General features: G+C 42.1%; 1 protein-coding gene across 2 annotated transcripts; it reads right to left on the bottom strand.

Annotated features, from left to right (window-relative positions):
* Window positions 1–1,387: 1,387 nt before the first annotated feature.
* On the bottom strand, window positions 1,388–16,795 carry LOC110509141 (gamma-soluble NSF attachment protein). Of its 2 annotated transcripts, XM_036966777.2 has the most exons (11): window positions 16,559–16,795; window positions 14,443–14,510; window positions 14,245–14,347; window positions 13,764–13,794; window positions 13,427–13,536; window positions 10,065–10,131; window positions 9,904–9,974; window positions 9,616–9,694; window positions 9,380–9,459; window positions 7,406–7,535; window positions 1,388–6,554 (listed from the first exon to the last, which is right to left on the bottom strand). In XM_036966777.2, the coding sequence occupies exons 1-11, from the start codon at window positions 16,609–16,611 to the stop codon at window positions 6,417–6,419; spliced, it is 930 nt and encodes a 309-aa protein (XP_036822672.1). In that variant the 5' UTR covers window positions 16,612–16,795; the 3' UTR covers window positions 1,388–6,416. The 2 variants fall into 2 exon arrangements, with proteins under 2 accessions (XP_036822672.1, XP_036822673.1); XM_036966778.2 differs by lacking the exon at window positions 14,443–14,510 and having other exon boundaries at window positions 4,821–6,554; window positions 16,559–16,767.
* Window positions 16,796–20,342: the final 3,547 nt, after the last annotated feature.

Below are 20,342 nucleotides of genomic sequence, written 5' to 3'. Positions count from 1 at the left end.
TTCGATTATATTTGTTCAAGATAAACATGATTTATTCCACCCGTGTCTTGATATAGTTTAAAAGGTATGGCTATGGACCAGTTGTATGTTTAAAAGGTATGGCTATGGGCCAGTTGTATGTTTAAAAGGTATGGTTTTAATGGGCCAGTTGTATGTTTAAAAGGTATGGTTTTAATGGGCCAGTTGTATGTTTAAAGGTATGGCTATGGGCCAGTTGTATGTTTAAAAGGTATGGTTTTAATGGGCCAGTTGTATGTTTAAAGGTATGGCTATGGGCCAGTTGTATGTTTAAAAGGTATGGTTTTAATGGGCCAGTTGTATGTTTAAAAGGTATGGTTTTAATGGGCCAGTTGTATGTTTAAAAGGTATGGTTTTAATGGGCCAGTTGTATGTTTAAAGGTATGGCTATGGGCCAGTTGTATGTTTAAAAGGTATGGTTTTAATGGGCCAGTTGTATGTTTAAAAGGTATGGTTTTAATGGGCCAGTTGTATGTTTAAAAGGTATGGTTTTAATGGGCCAGTTGTATGTTTAAAAGGTATGGCTATGGGCCAGTTGTATGTTTAAAAGGTATGGTTTTAATGGGCCAGTTGTATGTTTAAAAGGTATGGTTTTAATGGGCCAGTTGTATGTTTAAAAGGTATGGTTTTAATGGTCCAGTTGTATGTTGAAAAGGTATGGTTTTAATGGGCCAGTTGTATGTTTAAAAGGTATGGTTTTAATGGGCCAGTTGTATGTTTAAAGGTATGGCTATGGGCCAGTTGTATGTTTAAAGGTATGGCTATGGGCCAGTTGTATGTTTAAAGGTATGGTTTTAATGGGCCAGTTGTATGTTTAAAAGGTATGGTTTTAATGGGCCAGTTGTATGTTGAAAAGGTATGGTTTTAATGGGCCAGATGTATGTTTAAAAGGTATGGTTTTAATGGGCCAGTTGTATGTTTAAAATGTATGGTTTTAATGGGCCAGTTGTATGTTTAAAAGGTATGGTTTTAATGGGCCAGTTGTATGTTTAAAATGTATGGTTTTAATGGGCCAGTTGTATGTTTAAAAGGTATGGTTTTAATGGGCCAGTTGTATGTTTAAAATGTATGGTTTTAATGGGCCAGATGTGTGCCTAAAAGGTATGGTTTTAATGGGCCAGTTGTATGTTTAAAAGGTATGGTTTTAATGGCCAACAATTAAAACAAGGTCAACTTACAGCTTTCAGAATAACTTTTCTTTATTTTACTTACAGGTGTAGAAATCATGAATTGTCAAGTCAGAATTTATTGGCCTTTATTGATAAGCCATTATACATGACTATAAATGCTTTGTAATGCTAGTTAGCAGAGTTCAGTGTTCACTAGCAACACATGGAGACGGAGGAACATCCCATTCAACACGACTCCATTTACAAAGGTAAGAGATTTGTCCCTTTTATTTTCCCTGGATGGACACATGTATGTTGTACACTCCCCATTTTGGATTGTGACTAATGCACAAAACACAGAACATCACAACAGAAGGAGCACCGGTGTGCATTAAAACCAGGACATTGCTAAGGAAAGGACAGAGGCATTGGTAGACGATCTAACTCTCTCATTAAAATACACACAGAGACTTAAGAAGCTCGACATCCATCACAAGGTCCTTCCTTTCCACGGTTCATTTCTGGGAGAACCTTGTTAGAATTAACTCTCGGGCTACGTCCCAAACATCTAGTATTCTCAGGGACTACAACAACATGACACGGCTGTAACCACGGTACTGTAGGTACAGGGACTACAACAACATGACACGGCTGTAACCACGGTACTGTAGGTACAGGGACTACAACAACATGACACGGCTGTAACCACGGTACTGTAGGTACAGGGACTACAACAACACGACACGGCTGTAACCACGGTAATGTAGGTACAGGGACTACAACAACATGACACGGCTGTAACCATGGTACTGTAGGTACAGGGACTACAACAACATGACACGGCTGTAACCATGGTACTGTAGGTACAGGGACTACAACAACATGACACGGCTGTAACCATGGTACTGTAGGTACAGGGACTACAACAACACGACACGGCTGTAACCACGGTACTGTAGGTACAGGGACTACAACAACATGACACGGCTGTAACCACGGTACTGTAGGTACAGGGACTACAACAACATGACACGGCTGTAACCACAGACGATGAGGTTAATTAAATAAATCAATGAAATGGGAGGTAATTTTTCTTTCAAGGAATGCACATGAAATACATACACTACGTGACCAAAAGTATGTGGACACCTACTCGTCGAACATCTCATTCCAAAATCATGGGCATTAAATGGAGTTGGTCCCCCTCTTTGCTGCTATAACAGCCTCCACTCTTCTGGGAAGGCTTTCCACTAGATGTTGGAACATTGCTGCTATAACAGCCTCCACTCTTCCTGGAAGGCTTTCCACTAGATGTTGGAACATTGCTGCTATAACAGCCTCCACTCTTCCTGGAAGTCTTTCCACTAGATGATGGAACATTGCTGCGGGGACTTGCTTCCATTCAGCCACAGGAGCATTAGTGAGGTTGGGCACTGATGTTGGACGATTAGGCCTGGCTTGCAGTTGGCGTGGCGTATATATAGTTTAGCCACAAGAAATACAGAACAAAACCTACAGTGTCTATACCAGGGCTCTCTGACCCTGTTCCTGGAGAACATCCCTCCTGTAGGTTTGAACTCCGACCCTGTTCCTGGAGAACATCCCTCCTGTAGGTTTGAACTCTGACCCTGTTCCTGGAGAACATCCCCCTGTAGGTTTTAAATCTGACCCTGTTCCTGGAGAGATACCCTCCTGTAGGTTCACTACAACCCGGTTAAAACCTACAGGAAGGATGTTCTCCAGGAACAGCGTTGGAGAACCCTGGTCTATTAAACTTTACAGGAAGGATGTTCTCCAGGAACAGATTTGGAGAACCCTGGTCTATTAAACCCTACAGGAAGGATGTTCTCCAGGAACAGAGTTGTAGAACCCTGGTCTATTAAACCCTACAGGAAGGATGTTCTCCAGGAACAGCGTTGGAGAGCCCTGGTCTATTAAACTTTACAGGAAGGATGTTCTCCAGGAACAGAGTTGGAGAACCCGGGTCTATTAAACCCTACAGGAAGGATGTTCTCCGGGAACAGAGTTGGAGAACCCTGGTCTATTAAACCCTACAGGAAGGATGTTCTCCAGGAACAGAGTTGGAGAACCCTGGTCTATTAAACCCTACAGGAAGGATGTTCTCCTGGAACAGCGTTGGAGAGCCTTGGTCTATGTATAAGCTTCTTTTAAACATAGATCTCTGCCTAGATGTCTATTTTGCTTGCTTAAATAAGTCCAGTTGCTTGCATGTGAATTTACACAAGAGGAGAAGCTAGAATCTCTAGCTAGATAACAACACCATTTTCCAATTAGAACATTACAATGGGAATACACAATGGAATCAAAAATCACATTTTCATGGTCTCACTTTTACGGTCTCCGGGAATTGAACAACAATATAGAACAAAGATACATTATTATAATTCAACCGTCGCAACGGTATTCAACCATGGCAACGGTATTCAACCATGGCAACGGTATTCAACCATGGCAACGGTATTCAACCATGGCAACGGTATTCAACCGTCGCAGCGGTATTCAACCGTCAATACACTGTTTCTCTTCCTTCACACACACATATCCTTTACAATCCCACTACACAATATCTGTATTGCATATTGCCCCAGCAACTGTTATCTTTGACATTTCAAAGCCTTAAACATCTGTACAGACACACATAAACATACATTAAACCATACTGAACATCTAATATAGTAATATACACACACACACACGCTACCGTTCAAAAGTTTGGGGTCACTTTTGAGTTCCTCTGTCCAGTGGTTGTGTTCTGTTGCCCATCTTAAATCTTTTCTTCTTATTGGCCAGTCTGAGATATGGCTTTTTCTTTGCAACTCTGCCTAGAAGGACAGCATCCCGGAGTCACCTCTTCACTGTTGACGTTGAGACTGGTTTTTTGCGGGTACTATTTAATGAAGCTGCCAGTTGAGGACTTGTAAGGTGTCTGTTTCTCAAACTAGACACTCTAATATACTTGTTCTCTTGCTCAGTTGTGCACCGGGGCCTCCCACTCCTCTATCTATTCTGGTTAGAGCCAGTTTGCTCTGTTCTATGAAGGGAGTAGTACACAGTGTTGTACGAGATATTCAGTTTCTTGGCAATTTCTCGCATGGAATAGCCTTCATTTCTCAGAACAAGAATAGACTGACGAGTTTCAGAAGAAAGGTCTTTGTTTCTGGCCATTTTGTAATCGAACCCACAAATGCTGATGCTCCGGATACTCAACTAGTCTAATGAAGGCCAGTTTAATTGCTTCTTTAAATCAGAACAACAGTTTTTTTTAACATAATTGCAAAAGCGTTTTATAAGGATAAATGAGCCTTTTAAAATGATAAACTTGGATTAGCTAACACAACGTGCCATTGGAACACAGGAGTGATGGTTGCTGATAATGGGCCTCTGTACTGCCTATGTAGATATTCCATACAAAAATCAACCGTTTCCAGCTACAATAGTAATTTACAACATTAACAATGTCTACACTGTGTTTCTGATCAATTTGATGTTATTTTAAAATGGACCCCCCAAAAAAGAAGCTTTTCTTTCAAAAACAAGGACATTTCTAAGTGACCCCAAACATTTGAACGGTAGTGTATATATATATATATATATATATAATTTTTATTTCCCCACTCTATATGACAATAAGACTGATCAGTCACGACAATATAAACAATATATTAATAAATATTTGTTTTTATCTGTACACATACCTACAAAAACTGCACCATATACAGCAGGGGTATCACACGGATCCGGTCCTCGAGCCCATTCAAATCCTTTTTTCTTTTCAAGGTACTTTTTGGGGGTGAAGAAAAACAATCTCAAACTAAATTTAAAACGGTAGAAGTGACAACGAGCCTATATCTATAGTCTCTTCACTCTGTCCGATGTGCTAACAGCAATCGAAACAAAAGAGATGGATGATTTATCATCCAAAAGAGACGGATGATTTATCATCCAAAAGAGACGGATGATTTATCATCCAAAAGAGATGGATGATTTTGCAAATATAACCAATTCTAAAGTGTAGCCCTCCGGACCTCGGTGAAGAACGAACGCGGCTCGTCGGACCAAAATTAGTTTGACAACCCTGATTGACGGTTAACGATAATTCACGATCAACAAAATATGAACATTTACAACTATGGAATTTCTGTTCAATAGACATGTTAAAACACACAGGTGATATGTCGTTGTTACACTGAATTAAACTGTAGACAAAGTAAAATGCTATCTATAGTATAGATATAGACCTAGTCAAAACTATCCTTCTTATGACACGTCACTTGGAATTTAATCTCGGTTTTTTGGGGGGGGGAAAAGGAGAGGATGTTTGATATAATTAAAGATGATGGACCCACACATAGGAAGAGTATACTTCACTGATATCGACATGTTTCACACTGAGGGGAGTGGAGGGAATTAGATGCCTAGTTTTGGGGGGGGGGGGCAACATATTGGGGTCTAGTTCAGGGGGGAGCAACATATTGGGGTCTAGTTCAGAACGGAGCAACATATTGGGGTCTAGTTCAGCGGGGAGCAACATATTGGGGTCTAGTATAGGGGGGAGCAACATATTGGGGTCTAGTTCCGCGGGGAGCAACATATTGGGGTCTAGTATAGGGGGGAGCAACATATTTGGGTCTAGTATAGGGGGGAGCAACATATTGGGGTCTAGTTCAGGGGGGAGCAATATATTGGGGTCTAGTTCAGGAGGGAGCAACATATTGGGGTCTAGTATAGGGGGGAGCAACATATTGGGGTCTAGTTGAGGGGGGAGCAATATATTGGGGTCTAGTTCAGGGGGGGAGCAACATATTGGGGTCTAGTTCAGGGGGGAGAAACATATTGGGGTCTAGTTCAGGGGGAGCAACATATTGGGGTCTAGTACAGGGGGGAGCAACATATTGGGGTCTAGTATAGGGGGGAGCAACATATTGGGGTCTAGTTCAGGGGGGAGCAACATATTGGGGTCTAGTTCAGGGGGAGCAACATATTGGGGTCTAGTTCGGGGGGGAGCAACATATTGGGGTCTAGTTCGGGGGGAGCAACATATTGGGGTCTAGTTCAGGGGGAGCAACATATTGGGGTCTAGTTCAGGGGGAGCAACATATTGGGTCTAGTTCAGCGGGGAGCAACATATTGGGGTCTAGTTTAGGGGGGAGCAACATATTGGCGTCTAGTTCAGGGGGGAGCAACATATTCTGACAGTTTCACCTCAATGAGCAGGACTTCCTGGTGTGTTTAGCGTTGTGTGTATTTAGCGGTCAGTGTTTTCTGCGGCTAACACAGCCCTCCCTCGTAGTCGTCGTCGTCCTCGGCGGAAGCAGCAGGCGCTCCGGCGCCCCCCTGTGGCGGCTTTGCAGTCTTCTTCTTCGCTCCTCCTCCAGGAACCTTCAGGGAGATGGCCAGCTTGGCATACTGAGAGTAAACGGGGGATAGATTACATCAACAGGGTTGTTCCTACCTCAAGTATTGTTTCTTCAAGTGTATGAAAAACAGACCAGACCCTGTGATGGGTACATAACGTAACAGACCCTGTGATGGGTACATAACGTAACAGACCCTGTGAGGGGTACATAACGAAACAGACCCTGTGATGGGTACATAACGTAACAGACCCTGTGATGGGTACATAACAGACCAGACCCTGTGATGGGTACATAACAGACCAGACCCTGTGATGGGTACATAACGAAACAGACCCTGTGAGGGGTACATAACAGACCAGACCCTGTGATGGGTACATAACAGACCAGACCCTGTGATGGGTACATAACGTAACAGACCCTGTGAGGGGTACATAACAAAACAGACCCTGTGAGGGGTACATAACGAAACAGACCCTGTGAGGGGTACATAACGGAACAGACCCTGTGATTGGTACATAACGAAACAGACCCTGTGAGGGGTACATAACGGAACAGACCCTGTGGGTGGTACATAACAGACCCCGTGATGGGTACATAACAGACCCCGTGAGGGTACAGACCCTGTGATGGGTACATAACAGACCCGTGAGGGTACAGACCCCGTGATGGGTACATAACAGACCCTGTGAGGGTACAGACCCCGTGAGGGTACATAACAGACCCCGTGATGGGTACATAACAGACCCCGTGAGGGTACAGAACCCGTGATGGGTACATAACAGACCCCGTGATGGGTACATAACAGACCCCGTGATGGGTACATAATAGACCCCGTGAGGGTACAGACCCCGTGAGGGTACAGACCCCGTGAGGGGTACAGATGTATGAAGTGTTACTCACATCATTGTCCATGTACTTCAGCAGAGCGGAGTTACACACGCGGTGCACCTGGTCCTCGTCCTGCTCGTCATATCCCTGCAGCAACGTCTCCATGGCCACGCAGTCTTCACTCCCACTGTACCCTGGGAGGCTGCAGGAGAACAGCAAATTATATCATCAGACTACTGTCACAATTCATAGTCTGTAGCCCAAATTACGGTTATCGCTGAATAGTCGTTCGCTTCCACTGTATTTCTTACACCAGTTGGTTCCTTTTAAATCCAACAGTGGGAAACATGCAGTCAGATAGACATTAGCCACGCAGTCAGATAGACATTAGCCACTCAGTCAGATTGACATTAGCCACGCAGTCAGATAAGACATTAGCCACGCAGTCAGATAGACATTAGCCACTCAGTCAGATAGACATTAGCCACGCAGTCAGATAGACATTAGCCACGCAGTCAGATAGACATTAGCCACTCAGTCAGATTGACATTAGCCACGCAGTCAGATAAGACATTAGCCACGCAGTCAGATAGACATTAGCCACGCAGTCAGATAGACATTAGCCACGCAGTCAGATAGACATTAGCCACTCAGTCAGATAAGACATTAGCCACTCAGTCAGATAGACATTAGCCACGCAGTCAGATAAGACATTAGCCACGCAGTCAGATAGACATTAGCCACGCAGTCAGATAGACATTAGCCACGCAGTCAGATAGACATTAGCCACGCAGTCAGATAGACATTAGCCACGCAGTCAGATAGACATTAGCCACGCAGTCAGATAGACATTAGCCACGCAGTCAGATAGACATTAGCCACGCAGTCAGATAGACATTAGCCACGCAGTCAGATAGACATTAGCCACGCAGTCAGATAAGACATTAGCCACGCAGTCAGATAGACATTAGCCACGCAGTCAGATAGACATTAGCCACGCAGTCAGATAGACATTAGCCACGCAGTCAGATAGACATTAGCCACGCAGTCAGATAGACATTAGCCACTCAGTCAGATAGACATTAGCCACGCAGTCAGATAGACATTAGCCATGCAGTCAGATAGACATTAGCCACGCAGTCAGATAGACATTAGCCACTCAGTCAGATTGACATTAGCCACGCAGTCAGATAAGACATTAGCCACGCAGTCAGATAGACATTAGCCACGCAGTCAGATAGACATTAGCCACGCAGTCAGATAGACATTAGCCACTCAGTCAGATAGACATTAGCCACGCAGTCAGATAGACATTAGCCACGCAGTCAGATAGACATTAGCCACGCAGTCAGATAGACATTAGCCACGCAGTCAGATAGACATTAGCCACGCAGTCAGATAGACATTAGCCAAGCAGTCAGATAGACATTAGCCACGCAGTCAGATAGACATTAGCCACGCAGTCAGATAAGACATTAGCCACGCAGTCAGATAGACATTAGCCACTCAGTCAGATAGACATTAGCCACGCAGTCAGATAGACATTAGCCACGCAGTCAGATAGACATTAGCCACGCAGTCAGATAGACATTAGCCACTCAGTCAGATTGACATTAGCCACGCAGTCAGATAAGACATTAGCCACTCAGTCAGATAGACATTAGCCACGCAGTCAGATAAGACATTAGCCACGCAGTCAGATAGACATTAGCCACGCAGTCAGATAGACATTAGCCACTCAGTCAGATAGACATTAGCCACGCAGTCAGATAGACATTAGCCACGCAGTCAGATAAGACATTAGCCACGCAGTCAGATAGACATTAGCCACGCAGTCAGATAAGACATTAGCCACGCAGTCAGATAGACATTAGCCACGCAGTCAGATAAGACATTAGCCACGCAGTCAGATAGACATTAGCCACGCAGTTAGATAGACATTAGCCACGCAGTCAGATAGACATTAGCCACGCAGTCAGATAGACATTAGCCACGCAGTTAGATAAGACATTGGAATAATGTATTCAGTCATAAGGAAGTTCATACCTGTAGCTCTCTCTGACACACTTGTCTGCAGCCACAAAGTCATTTCTGTGAAGATGAACCAACACCTGTGCTGTTGTTTTCTAAGAGAAAAGACCCAGATCAACATTTAATGATCTGTATTTTACACCTCCACCAATACCATTGCACCAAACATAGCTTGAAAGGGAAATGCTTGGAAAATCCCAAATAGGATATAATTCCAATAGAATGCATATGCAAATGACATAAGAACGTACCTTAAAGCAAGTGGGATAATTCTCTATATCTTTATACATGTTCTTCTCTTTTTGGAGGGCGGTTGCTGCTTCATCCAGTCTGTCATCAAGTTCACAAAGACAGAACGGTGGGTCAGGACCAGCCACAATACTTTGCTGCTTATAAATGATTTGTGAAGCATCTATGCAGTGCTCTACGAAGCCTTTACGAATGCTCTACGAAGCCTTTACGAATGCTCTACGAAGCCTTTACGAATGCTCTACGAAGCCTTCTTTTTTTTTTTTAACGCTGTTATCCGTTGTCTTTACCTGCGTAATCTGACCAGCAGTCTGGAAGCTTTCCCCAGGAGCTCAGCTGACTGACGCAGGCGGTCCTCATTCTACACACACACCATCCGTTGAATCAACTCAACTTATTAAAAAGGGCAACTTCTCTTACTTAGAATAGGATATTAAAACGTCCCACTTACCTCAAACACACCGGCAGCCTGCTGATACAGGTCCACAGCTTTCTCTAAACTCACAGGCTCGATAAGTCTAGATAGGAAAAGAATGAAAAAGTACGATACAAATAAAAAATATAAAAAAAAACAAGGTGATGTACTTCCCCCCCCCCCAAAAAAACAAAGTGATGTACTTCCCCCCCCCAAAAAAAACAAGGTGATGTACTTCCCCCCCCCCAAAAAAAACAAAGTGATGTACTTCCCCCCCCCCAAAAAAAACAAAGTGATGTACTTCCCCCCCCCCAAAAAAAACAAGGTGATGTACTTCCCCCCCCCCAAAAAAAACAAAGTGATGTACTTCCCCCCCCCAAAAAAAACAAAGTGATGTACTTCCCCCCCCCAAAAAAAACAAAGTGATATACTTCCCCCCCCCAAAAAAAACAAAGTGATGTACTTCCCCCCCCCCAAAAAAACAAAGTGATGTACTTCCCCCCCCCCAAAAAAAACAAAGTGATGTACTTCCCCCCCCCCCAAAAAAAACAAAGTGATGTACTTCCCCCCCCCCAAAAAAAACAAAGTGATGTACTTCCCCCCCCCCCAAAAAAAACAAAGTGATGTACTTCCCCCCCCCAAAAAAAACAAAGTGATGTACTTCCCCCCCCCAAAAAAAACAAAGTGATGTACTTCCCCCCCCCAAAAAAAACAAAGTGATGTACTTCCCCCCCCCCAAAAAAAACAAAGTGATGTACTTCCCCCCCCCCCAAAAAAACAAAGTGATGTACTTCCCCCCCCCAAAAAAAACAAAGTGATGTACTTCCCCCCCCCCAAAAAAACAAAGTGATGTACTTCCCCCCCCCAAAAAAAACAAAGTGATGTACTTCCCCCCCCCCCAAAAAAACAAAGTGATGTACTTCCCCCCCCCCAAAAAAAACAAAGTGATGTACTTCCCCCCCCCCAAAAAAAACAAAGTGATGTACCTCCCCCCCCCCCAAAAAAAACAAAGTGATGTACTTCCCCCCCCCCAAAAAAAACAAAGTGATGTACTTCCCCCCCCAAAAAAAAACAAAGTGATGTACTTCCCCCCCCCCAAAAAAACAAAGTGATGTACTTCCCCCCCCCAAAAAAAAACAAAGTGATGTACTTCCCCCCCCCCAAAAAAAACAAAGTGATGTACTTCCCCCCCCCAAAAAAAACAAAGTGATGTACTTCCCCCCCCCCCAAAAAAACAAGGTGATGTACTCCCCCCCCCCCAAAAAAAACAAAGTGATGTACTTCCCCCCCCCCAAAAAAAACAAAGTGATGTACTTCCCCCCCCCAAAAAAAACAAAGTGATGTACTTCCCCCCCCCCAAAAAAAACAAAGTGATGTACTTCCCCCCCCCCAAAAAAAACAAAGTGATGTACTTCCCCCCCCCCCAAAAAAAACAAAGTGATGTACTTCCCCCCCCCCAAAAAAAACAAAGTGATGTACTTCCCCCCCCCCAAAAAAAACAAAGTGATGTACTTCCCCCCCCCAAAAAAAAACAAAGTGATGTACTTCCCCCCCCCCAAAAAAAACAAAGTGATGTACTTCCCCCCCCCAAAAAAAACAAAGTGATGTACTTCCCCCCCCCCAAAAAAAACAAAGTGATGTACTTCCCCCCCCCCAAAAAAAACAAAGTGATGTACTTCCCCCCCCCCAAAAAAAACAAGGTGATGTACTCCCCCCCCCCAAAAAAAACAAAGTGATGTACTTCCCCCCCCCCAAAAAAAACAAAGTGATGTACTTCCCCCCCCCAAAAAAAACAAAGTGATGTACTTCCCCCCCCCAAAAAAAAACAAGGTGATGTACTCCCCCCCCCCAAAAAAACAAAGTGATGTACTTCCCCCCCCCCAAAAAAAACAAAGTGATGTACTTCCCCCCCCCCCAAAAAACAAGGTGATGTACTCCCCCCCCCCAAAAAAAACAAGGTGATGTACTCCCCCCCCCCCAAAAAAACAAAGTGATGTACTTCCCCCCCCCAAAAAAAAACAAGGTGATGTACTCCCCCCCCCCAAAAAAAACAAAGTGATGTACTTCCCCCCCCCCCAAAAAAAACAAGGTGATGTACTCCCCCCCCCAAAAAAAAACAAAGTGATGTACTTCCCCCCCCCCAAAAAAAAACAAGGTGATGTACTCCCCCCCCCCAAAAAAAAACAAGGTGATGTACTCCCCCCCCCCCCCCCCAAAAAAAAACAAGGTGATGTACTTTCCCCCCCCCCAAAAAAACAAGGTGATGTACTCCCCCCCCCAAAAAAAACAAGGTGATGTACTCCCCCCCCCAAAAAAAAACAAGGTGATGTACTCCCCCCCCCCCCCCCCCCAAAAAAAACAAGGTGATGTACTTTCCCCCCCCCCAAAAAAACAAGGTGATGTACTCCCCCCCCCCAAAAAAACAAGGTGATGTACTCCCCCCCCAAAAAAAAAAACAAGGTGATGTACTCCCCCCCCCCCCCCCCCAAAAAAAAACAAGGTGATGTACTTTCCCCCCCCCCCCAAAAAAACAAGGTGATGTACTCCCCCCCCCCCCCCCAAAAAAAAAACAAGGTGATGTACTCCCCCCCCCCCCCCCAAAAAAAACAAGGTGATGTACTTTCCCCCCCCCAAAAAAAACAAGGTGATGTACTCCCCCCCCCCAAAAAAAAACAAGGTGATGTACTCCCCCCCCCCCCCCCCAAAAAAAAAACAAGGTGATGTACTTTCCCCCCCCCAAAAAAAACAAGGTGATGTACTTTCCCCCCCCCAAAAAAAAAAAACAAAGTGATGTACTTCCCCCCCCCCAAAAAAAACAAAGTGATGTACTTCCCCCCCCCCAAAAAAAACAAGGTGATGTACTCCCCCCCCCCCAAAAAAAACAAAGTGATGTACTTCCCCCCCCCCCAAAAAAAACAAAGTGATGTACTTCCCCCCCCCAAAAAAAACAAGGTGATGTACTCCCCCCCCCCCCAAAAAAAACAAGGTGATGTACTCCCCCCCCCCCAAAAAAACAAGGTGATGTACTTCCCCCCCCCCCCCCCAAAAAAAAAAAAACAAGGTGATGTACTTTACCCCCCCACCAAAAAAAACAAGGTGATGTACTTCCCCCCCCCCCCCAAAAAAAAACAAGGTGATGTACTCCCCCCCCCAAAAAAAAAACAAAAAACAAGGTGATGTACTCCCCCCCCCCCAAAAAAAAAACAAGGTGATGTACTTTCCCCCCCCCCCAAAAAAAAAAAAAACAAGGTGATGTACTTCCCCCCCCCCCCCCCCAAAAAAAAAACAAACAAGGTGATGTACTTTCCCCCCCCCAAAAACAACAATGGTCAGGAACATATAAAAAACCACCGAATCAATAAAGTAGACAGACATGTATAGTCTAGAGCAGTACTTACTTCCCGGCTCTGTCCAGAGCCATAGCAGCGGTGTCTGGAGTACCGTTCTCTACGTAGATCATACTGGCTTTTTCTATGTACTGGATCGCCTCAGGCATCTTCTTCAAGTCCTGTCACACAGCCGAAAACATGGCTACCTCAATGACCTCTATTAACACATACTATGTTGTGGTAGAATATCAATGTTTTTTTTTTTTTTTTGGTGAGACAATGATGCTCTCGATCACATGGTACAGAGCGTATAGTAAATAAAATAAAAGCTTGTTCTCTCCCATATTTCACACGGTTGTATTTGAGGTATTACACAGATATAACATGGACATTGGGGGAAACTCACCTTCATCATCATACCTGCTTGTTCGATTGCTCTGAAAAATAAATGCATATCTTAGAAAGCGGGGGGAGGTCTCACATATAAAAGTATTGAATGGTATTCTTTAAAATAAAAAGGCCTAGTGGAGTCCAACAAAAATAAGTGATTTTTCTGTTGGGAAAAGACAGCCTGAAATTTCTACCTGTTTTGGTGGGATGGAGTTTTAGGCCTGCCTGGTGACATCACCAGGCGGTAAATGAATGAATAGACCAATAAGAAAGAGTTCCAAAACCCCTCTGCCAATAAGAGCAGGTTTTCAGTTTTCCCCTCCCCGACAGTCTTAGCAAAATCCTTGCTTGAGAAATTGTTCTTTGCTAAGAAGCATTTTAAAATGGACAACAATCACAGTAAGGTAGTTAATTGTTACCCAGAAATGATTTGATAATTGAAATAAAAACATCTGCATTGGCCCTTTAATCTCAAGTATTCATATGGAAAACCTTACTTTGCTGCATGAAACAACGCTTTATTTTCTGTGTGGTACTCTGCCTCCTTCAGGTAGGCATCCTTAGCTTGCTCAAACTGTTTGGCATTCTTGAAGCACACCGCTGGGAATACAAACACAGATAATTTGATTAGACTGTCAATACATGGTATGGAGTGTTATCCTTCCTCTACGTTTACAGACTGTAGGCATACTGACCAGCTTTGGCATATTCTGATGCAGCACTGTCAAAATCTGGCTTCCACTTTGTCATGCTTGTCTTTAAACTGCAAAATGACATGCAAGAAAAATGTCTATTTTCAGGGGTTAACAACACACACAGCCAAAACAATAGACCTGGACAGAAGAGCTAACCTACGTCAGGTTAGTCATTAAGACAGTAGTGATGGGAAGTTAGGCTCTGTTTACTGACTCTGACTTTTTCAACTCATTCAGTCAAAAATAACTAATCTTTCAACTAATTTTGTTCATTTGATTCAATACCACCCAGCACACCCCTATTGGCAAACGATGAACTAAAAACTTGAAGAATCGTGACTCTATAAGTCTCGTGCACCATTAAGGTTTTTGTTTTTCGGTTCAATAACTCAAAGCATAGATTGTTTTTAATTTAGAAAAAAAAAAAGTTACCAAACTAAAAGCCATGAGTAACTTGGTCTAAAATAATGGCACTGATTGGCCTATAGGTGGCGCTGTTATAAGCAGTCCTCACTTAAACCTTCATATCCGTTGCCCTGTTTGACCTAGACATGAAACTGTGTATGTTGAAGTCTTTCCTCATAGTGAACAAATTTGCCTCAAGGACCCATAAGGTCCATCAGAATTGATTTTTCCTCCATCTTGGAAATGTTGGAAAAACCTTTGAAAAGCATATTCTCGTGAAATAAGTCCAAATAGCATAAAATGCGGTATGTAATAAGTTAATTATGTATGTAACAGTTATGCTTAAAAATGGTACATGTCTTAACACAGTTTGAAGCTGAGGGATTGGTCAAAGGATATCTTGGAGTTATTGACCAATCAAATCACTGTGAATCCACTCCACAGTGGTTTATCAACTTGAAACTTGTCATCGCTGTCATGGACGTCCCCTAAGATTGACCACCATTTGGTATTGATATCTAAAAAAAAAAAAATCTATATAAATATTTAACGCTAATGCTAAAAATAATTTGCAATCATCTCCTCATTAACCATAAATCAGGTTCCTACCAGATTTTGATTGCACATCAAGCAAAAAAATAGTTCCTACACGAGTGCTTGCTTTGTTCTCCAACTAATCTTCTGTCATCCTGTCCGTTGCTGTCGCAGGCAGCTATATTTGGAGTTGTTGTTTGTGACAGACTTATAAAAGTGTGCTTCAAACAATATGCATTTGTGATTACTAGACATACAAATAAGATTATTTATTGATGCCTTTAAAAAAAAAAAAGTGATATAGTTGCGGCCACAACCGGACTAGGCTGTGAACGACTCTTGGCAGAAACTGCACCTCGAGTATTGATCAGAGGATGGCTGTGTGCGTTTTGGTTCTACAATGAGGTGTATATCAATAACATTAATTATTGCACCATGATGATATCAATTATCAGTGTCTTTTTTTTCATTCTCTTATGCTGCCTGCAACATGATCTATTTATTTTTCTGCGCGCAAGAATACAGGTCGGAGCGCGTCTCCGGAGCAGGCTGAGCGCGTCTTATACTGGACTGTGTAGTCGAAATAATTACAGTCAGGTCAAACGAACGAATCACTTTGGACAAAACGAAATCGTGACTCTCGAGTCATTAAACAGAGTCGTTCAACAACAACAACAAAAATAACGAATCGTTTGCGAACAGCATATCACTATAACACAAGTGGCCTTGTTGTGGATTGCAATGGATATGCATATTACAATGGATATGCATATTACAATGCATAGTACAATAGAAAGGCATATTACAACGTAAAGGCATATTACAATGTAAAGGCATGCACAGCCACTGAGCGGACAGCTAAGCAGCGGTAACGCAGCTCGCTGGCTGACGTTAACTAGGTGATGAATGAATGCATCCGCTGACTGGCCGGATTAGAAGATAGCTAGCTAGCTACTTCCTACAAATACAACTAATTCATTAACTGTAATTCAATGACAATGTCGTAAGTAAACTCGGGTTATTTCACATCTTGTCAACAACTAAGGTCAGATATTTTTTGAGGGACAATGTTACTAACGTTAGCTAGGAACCGATGAAGCGTCTAACAGGGTCAGCGATGCTAGCTAGCTACAGTACCGTTAGTTACCGTTAGCTACCGTTAGCTACATCAACATACTTTTTCTCCGCTTTAGCGATGTGTTCATGGGCTTCGTTTATTTTGGAGGCCATGGTGCTGTCTGTGGTCTTCGACAATCTGTCGAGCAGATGTTATTTGTGGAAAAAATCTAACCGAGGACGATGATAAATAAATTCTGCTGGTGTTTGGATGGATGAGAGAAGATAAATAAAATATGTCCACAACGTCGAACTACAGATTCCCCGGATGTCATTGCGCAATGCACCAGCGGTCCTTATAGGCTGGACGTAGAGAGAAATAGTAATGGCGTCTTTTTGTAGGCACTAACCACGCCGTGCTTCGTTTGGATAAACACGTATGTAGAAAACACAGGGTTAGATATTATACTTTTTGTTCTATGAGATTATATTCATCAACTAACTTTTGAGAATTTTGAAGAATTTATGTAATATATATTTTTTGAATATCATATAAGGTCATGTTAACTGACTGCTATTATATCATAGAACAAAATGTGTTAAACCTGTGTTAAACTCCGAAATTATTCTCGGCGTTTATTCCAAAACCCCATTATTTCCCCCCATTAATTTTTGTCATAGGGATGGCTGAATGAACCAGAGGTCACTCATTTCTGGATTTTAGGACTACAAACTGGCGAGCTCTATTCAGCGTAAACATTTCAACATCAAAATTGTTGTAATATCTATTGCTTTTTGAGGAAACTCGAGTATACAGATTCGAGACAGGGTTTTAATAGTAGAAAATATATATGTGCTAGTCAATAGAAAATATACATTTAGAGCCAAAAGATAGTATATCCTTGTCGAGAAAGAAACATATTGGTTACAATCACAGAGAGATCTGATAACATTGTGTTTACGGTCTCACATTACATCGATTTTCATTCAACAAAATAGTTATTCAACTAAACTGTACTTATCAAAATATATGTCTCTGTGGCATAGTAATGCACGTGCTTTTTAATTAGGATCATTTAAAGCTCCCCATGCAGTTTCTTAAATAATCATTTGAAATCATCACTGTAGGTCTAATACATCACTGTTTAAAACACGTTTTTAAATATCATTTGTCATTTTTATAATTTATTTGTTTTATAATTATGAACAAAACAAAAACAGAAATATACAAACGGAGGACATAAACCTAACAGATAGGTATTACATATCGAGATACATTTTCAATTTGTCAAAAGGTTTTATGGTGAGTATTGCTTTTTTTGTTTTTAAATTGACTGATAATTTCTAAATAATATAAAAATTATATCGTAAATAATGTGAAGAGGGGGTTTGTTCTGCGCCCACTTCATTTTATGGATAAAGAATCTTCCATGAAAGATAAACAAACGAACAATGAAAGTTAAATCAGGGTCCACATCATTTGGATCAAAATAAAACATATCAGAGTCTCTCAAATTAACATTAGTCATTTATTTTTAAATAAAATCTTCTAACTCCAAGATGTTCTGACGTAAGAACAGTCCCAAAATAAATGGCTGAGTTTTCTGGGTTACAACCACAAAATACACATTTGTTATCAATAGCTATTTTAAATCTGTGTATGATAAAGGTCTTTACAGGGTAGATTCTATGAATGAGTTTGTAGGATACTTCTTTCACTTTATTAGATATACAATATTTGCAGGACAACGAGACTTTGTTCCAGTTTACTTGTCTTAGGGCTGCATTCCAGTACATTTTAGCAGAGGGAATAGTAACATCTTGACATAGTTCTCATATACAGTGAAGGAAAAAAGTATTTGATCCCCTGCTGATTTTGTACATTTGCCCACTGACAAAGAAATGATCAGTCTATAATTTTAATGGTAGGGTTATTTGAACAGTGAGAGACAGAATAACAACAACAGAATCCAGAAAAACGCATGTCAAAAATGTTATAAATTGATTTGCATTTTTACTGAGGGAAATAAGTATTTAAAAAATAAAAACAACTTTTCCCCTTCAGGAGACTCAAAAGATTTGACATGGGTCCCCTGATCCTCAAAAGGTTCTACAGCTGCACCATTGAGAGCATCCTGACCAGTATGGCAACTGCTCGGCGAGGGTAGTGTGAACGGCCCAGTACATCACTGGGGCCAAGCTTCCTGCAATCCAGGACCTATATAATAGGCAGTGTCAGATGAAAGCCCATAAAATTGTCAAGAGACTCCAGTCACCCAAGTCATAGACTGTTTTCTCTGCTACCGCACGGCAAACTGTACCGGAGCGCCAAGTCTTGGACCAAGAGGCTTCTTAACAGCTTCTACCCCCAAGCCATAAGACTGTTGAACAATTAATAAAAACGCCACCAGACTATTTACATTGACCCCCCCTCCCCATTTGTTTTGTGCACTGCTGCTACTCACTGTTTATTATCTATGCATAGTCACTTCACCCCTACCTACATGTACAAATGACCTCTAACCTCGCACACTGACTCAGTACCGGTAGCCCCTGTATATAACCTCGTTATTGTTAAGTAATTATGTTACTTTTTATTAGTTTTAACTTTAGTTAATTTGGTAAATATTTTCTTAACTCTTCTTGAACTGCACTGTTGGTTAAGGGCTTGTAAGTAAGCATTTCACTGTGAGGTCTACAACTTGTTGTATTCAGCATTTCACTGTGAGGTCTACCTACACCTGTTGTATTCAGCATTTCACTGTAAGGTCTACTACACCTGTTGTATTCAGCATTTCACTGTAAGGTCTACTACACCTGTTGTATTCAGCATTTCACTGTAAGGTCTACTACACCTGTTGTATTCAGCATTTCACTGTAAGGTCTACTACACCTGTTGTATTCAGCATTTCACTGTAAGGTCTACTACACCTGTTGTATTCAGCATTTCACTGTGAGGTCTACTACACCTGTTGTATTCAGCATTTCACTGTAAGGTCTACTACACCTGTTGTATTCAGCATTTCACTGTAAGGTCTACTACACCTGTTGTATTCAGCATTTCACTGTGAGGTCTACTACACCTGTTGTATTCAGCATTTCACTGTAAGGTCTACTACACCTGTTGTATTCAGCATTTCACTGTAAGGTCTACTACACCTGTTGTATTCAGCATTTCACTGTGAGGTCTACTACACCTATTGTATTCAGCATTTCACTGTAAGGTCTACTACACCTGTTGTATTCAGCATTTCACTGTAAGGTCTACCTACACCTGTTGTATTCAGCATTTCACTGTGAGATCTACTACACCTGTTGTATTCAGCATTTCACTGTGAGGTCTACTACACCTGTTGTATTCAGCATTTCACTGTAAGGTCTACTACACCTGTTGTATTCAGCATTTCACTGTAAGGTCTACCTACACCTGTTGTATTCAGCATTTCACTGTGAGATCTACTACACCTGTTGTATTCAGCATTTCACTGTGAGGTCTACTACACCTGTTGTATTCAGCATTTCACTGTAAGGTCTACTACACCTGTTGTATTCAGCATTTCACTGTGAGGTCTACCTACACCTGTTGTATTCAGCATTTCACTGTAAGGTCTACTACACCTGTTGTATTCAGCATTTCACTGTGAGGTATACCTACACCTGTTGTATTCAGCAATTCACTGTAAGGTCTACCTACACCTGTTGTATTCAGCATTTCACTGTAAGGTCTACCTACACCTGTTGTATTCAGCATTTCACTGTAAGGTCTACTACACCTGTTGTATTCAGCATTTCACTGCGAGGTATACCTACACCTGTTGTATTCAGCATTTCACTGTAAGGTATACCTACACCTGTTGTATTCAGCATTTCACTGTAAGGTCTACCTACACCTGTTGTATTCAGCA

The sequence above is a fragment of the Oncorhynchus mykiss genome, chromosome 28 (assembly GCF_057628025.1).
Source record: "Oncorhynchus mykiss isolate SJ-2025 chromosome 28, ASM5762802v1, whole genome shotgun sequence".
NCBI lineage: Eukaryota > Metazoa > Chordata > Actinopteri > Salmoniformes > Salmonidae > Oncorhynchus > Oncorhynchus mykiss.
This window is presented reverse-complemented; position numbering and strand designations above follow the sequence as displayed.

Excerpts from the sequence above, each read along its gene's own strand:
- LOC110509141 (XM_036966777.2), bottom strand. The coding sequence starts at position 16,611 with ATGGCCTCCAAAATAAACGAAGCCCATGAACACATCGCTAAAGCGGAG. Across the intron at positions 14,511-16,558 it reads ATCGCTAAAGCGGAGAAAAA|TTTAAAGACAAGCATGACAA; the intron begins GTATGTTGATGT and ends GTCATTTTGCAG. Across the intron at positions 14,348-14,442 it reads ATCAGAATATGCCAAAGCTG|CGGTGTGCTTCAAGAATGCC; the intron begins GTCAGTATGCCT and ends TTGTATTCCCAG.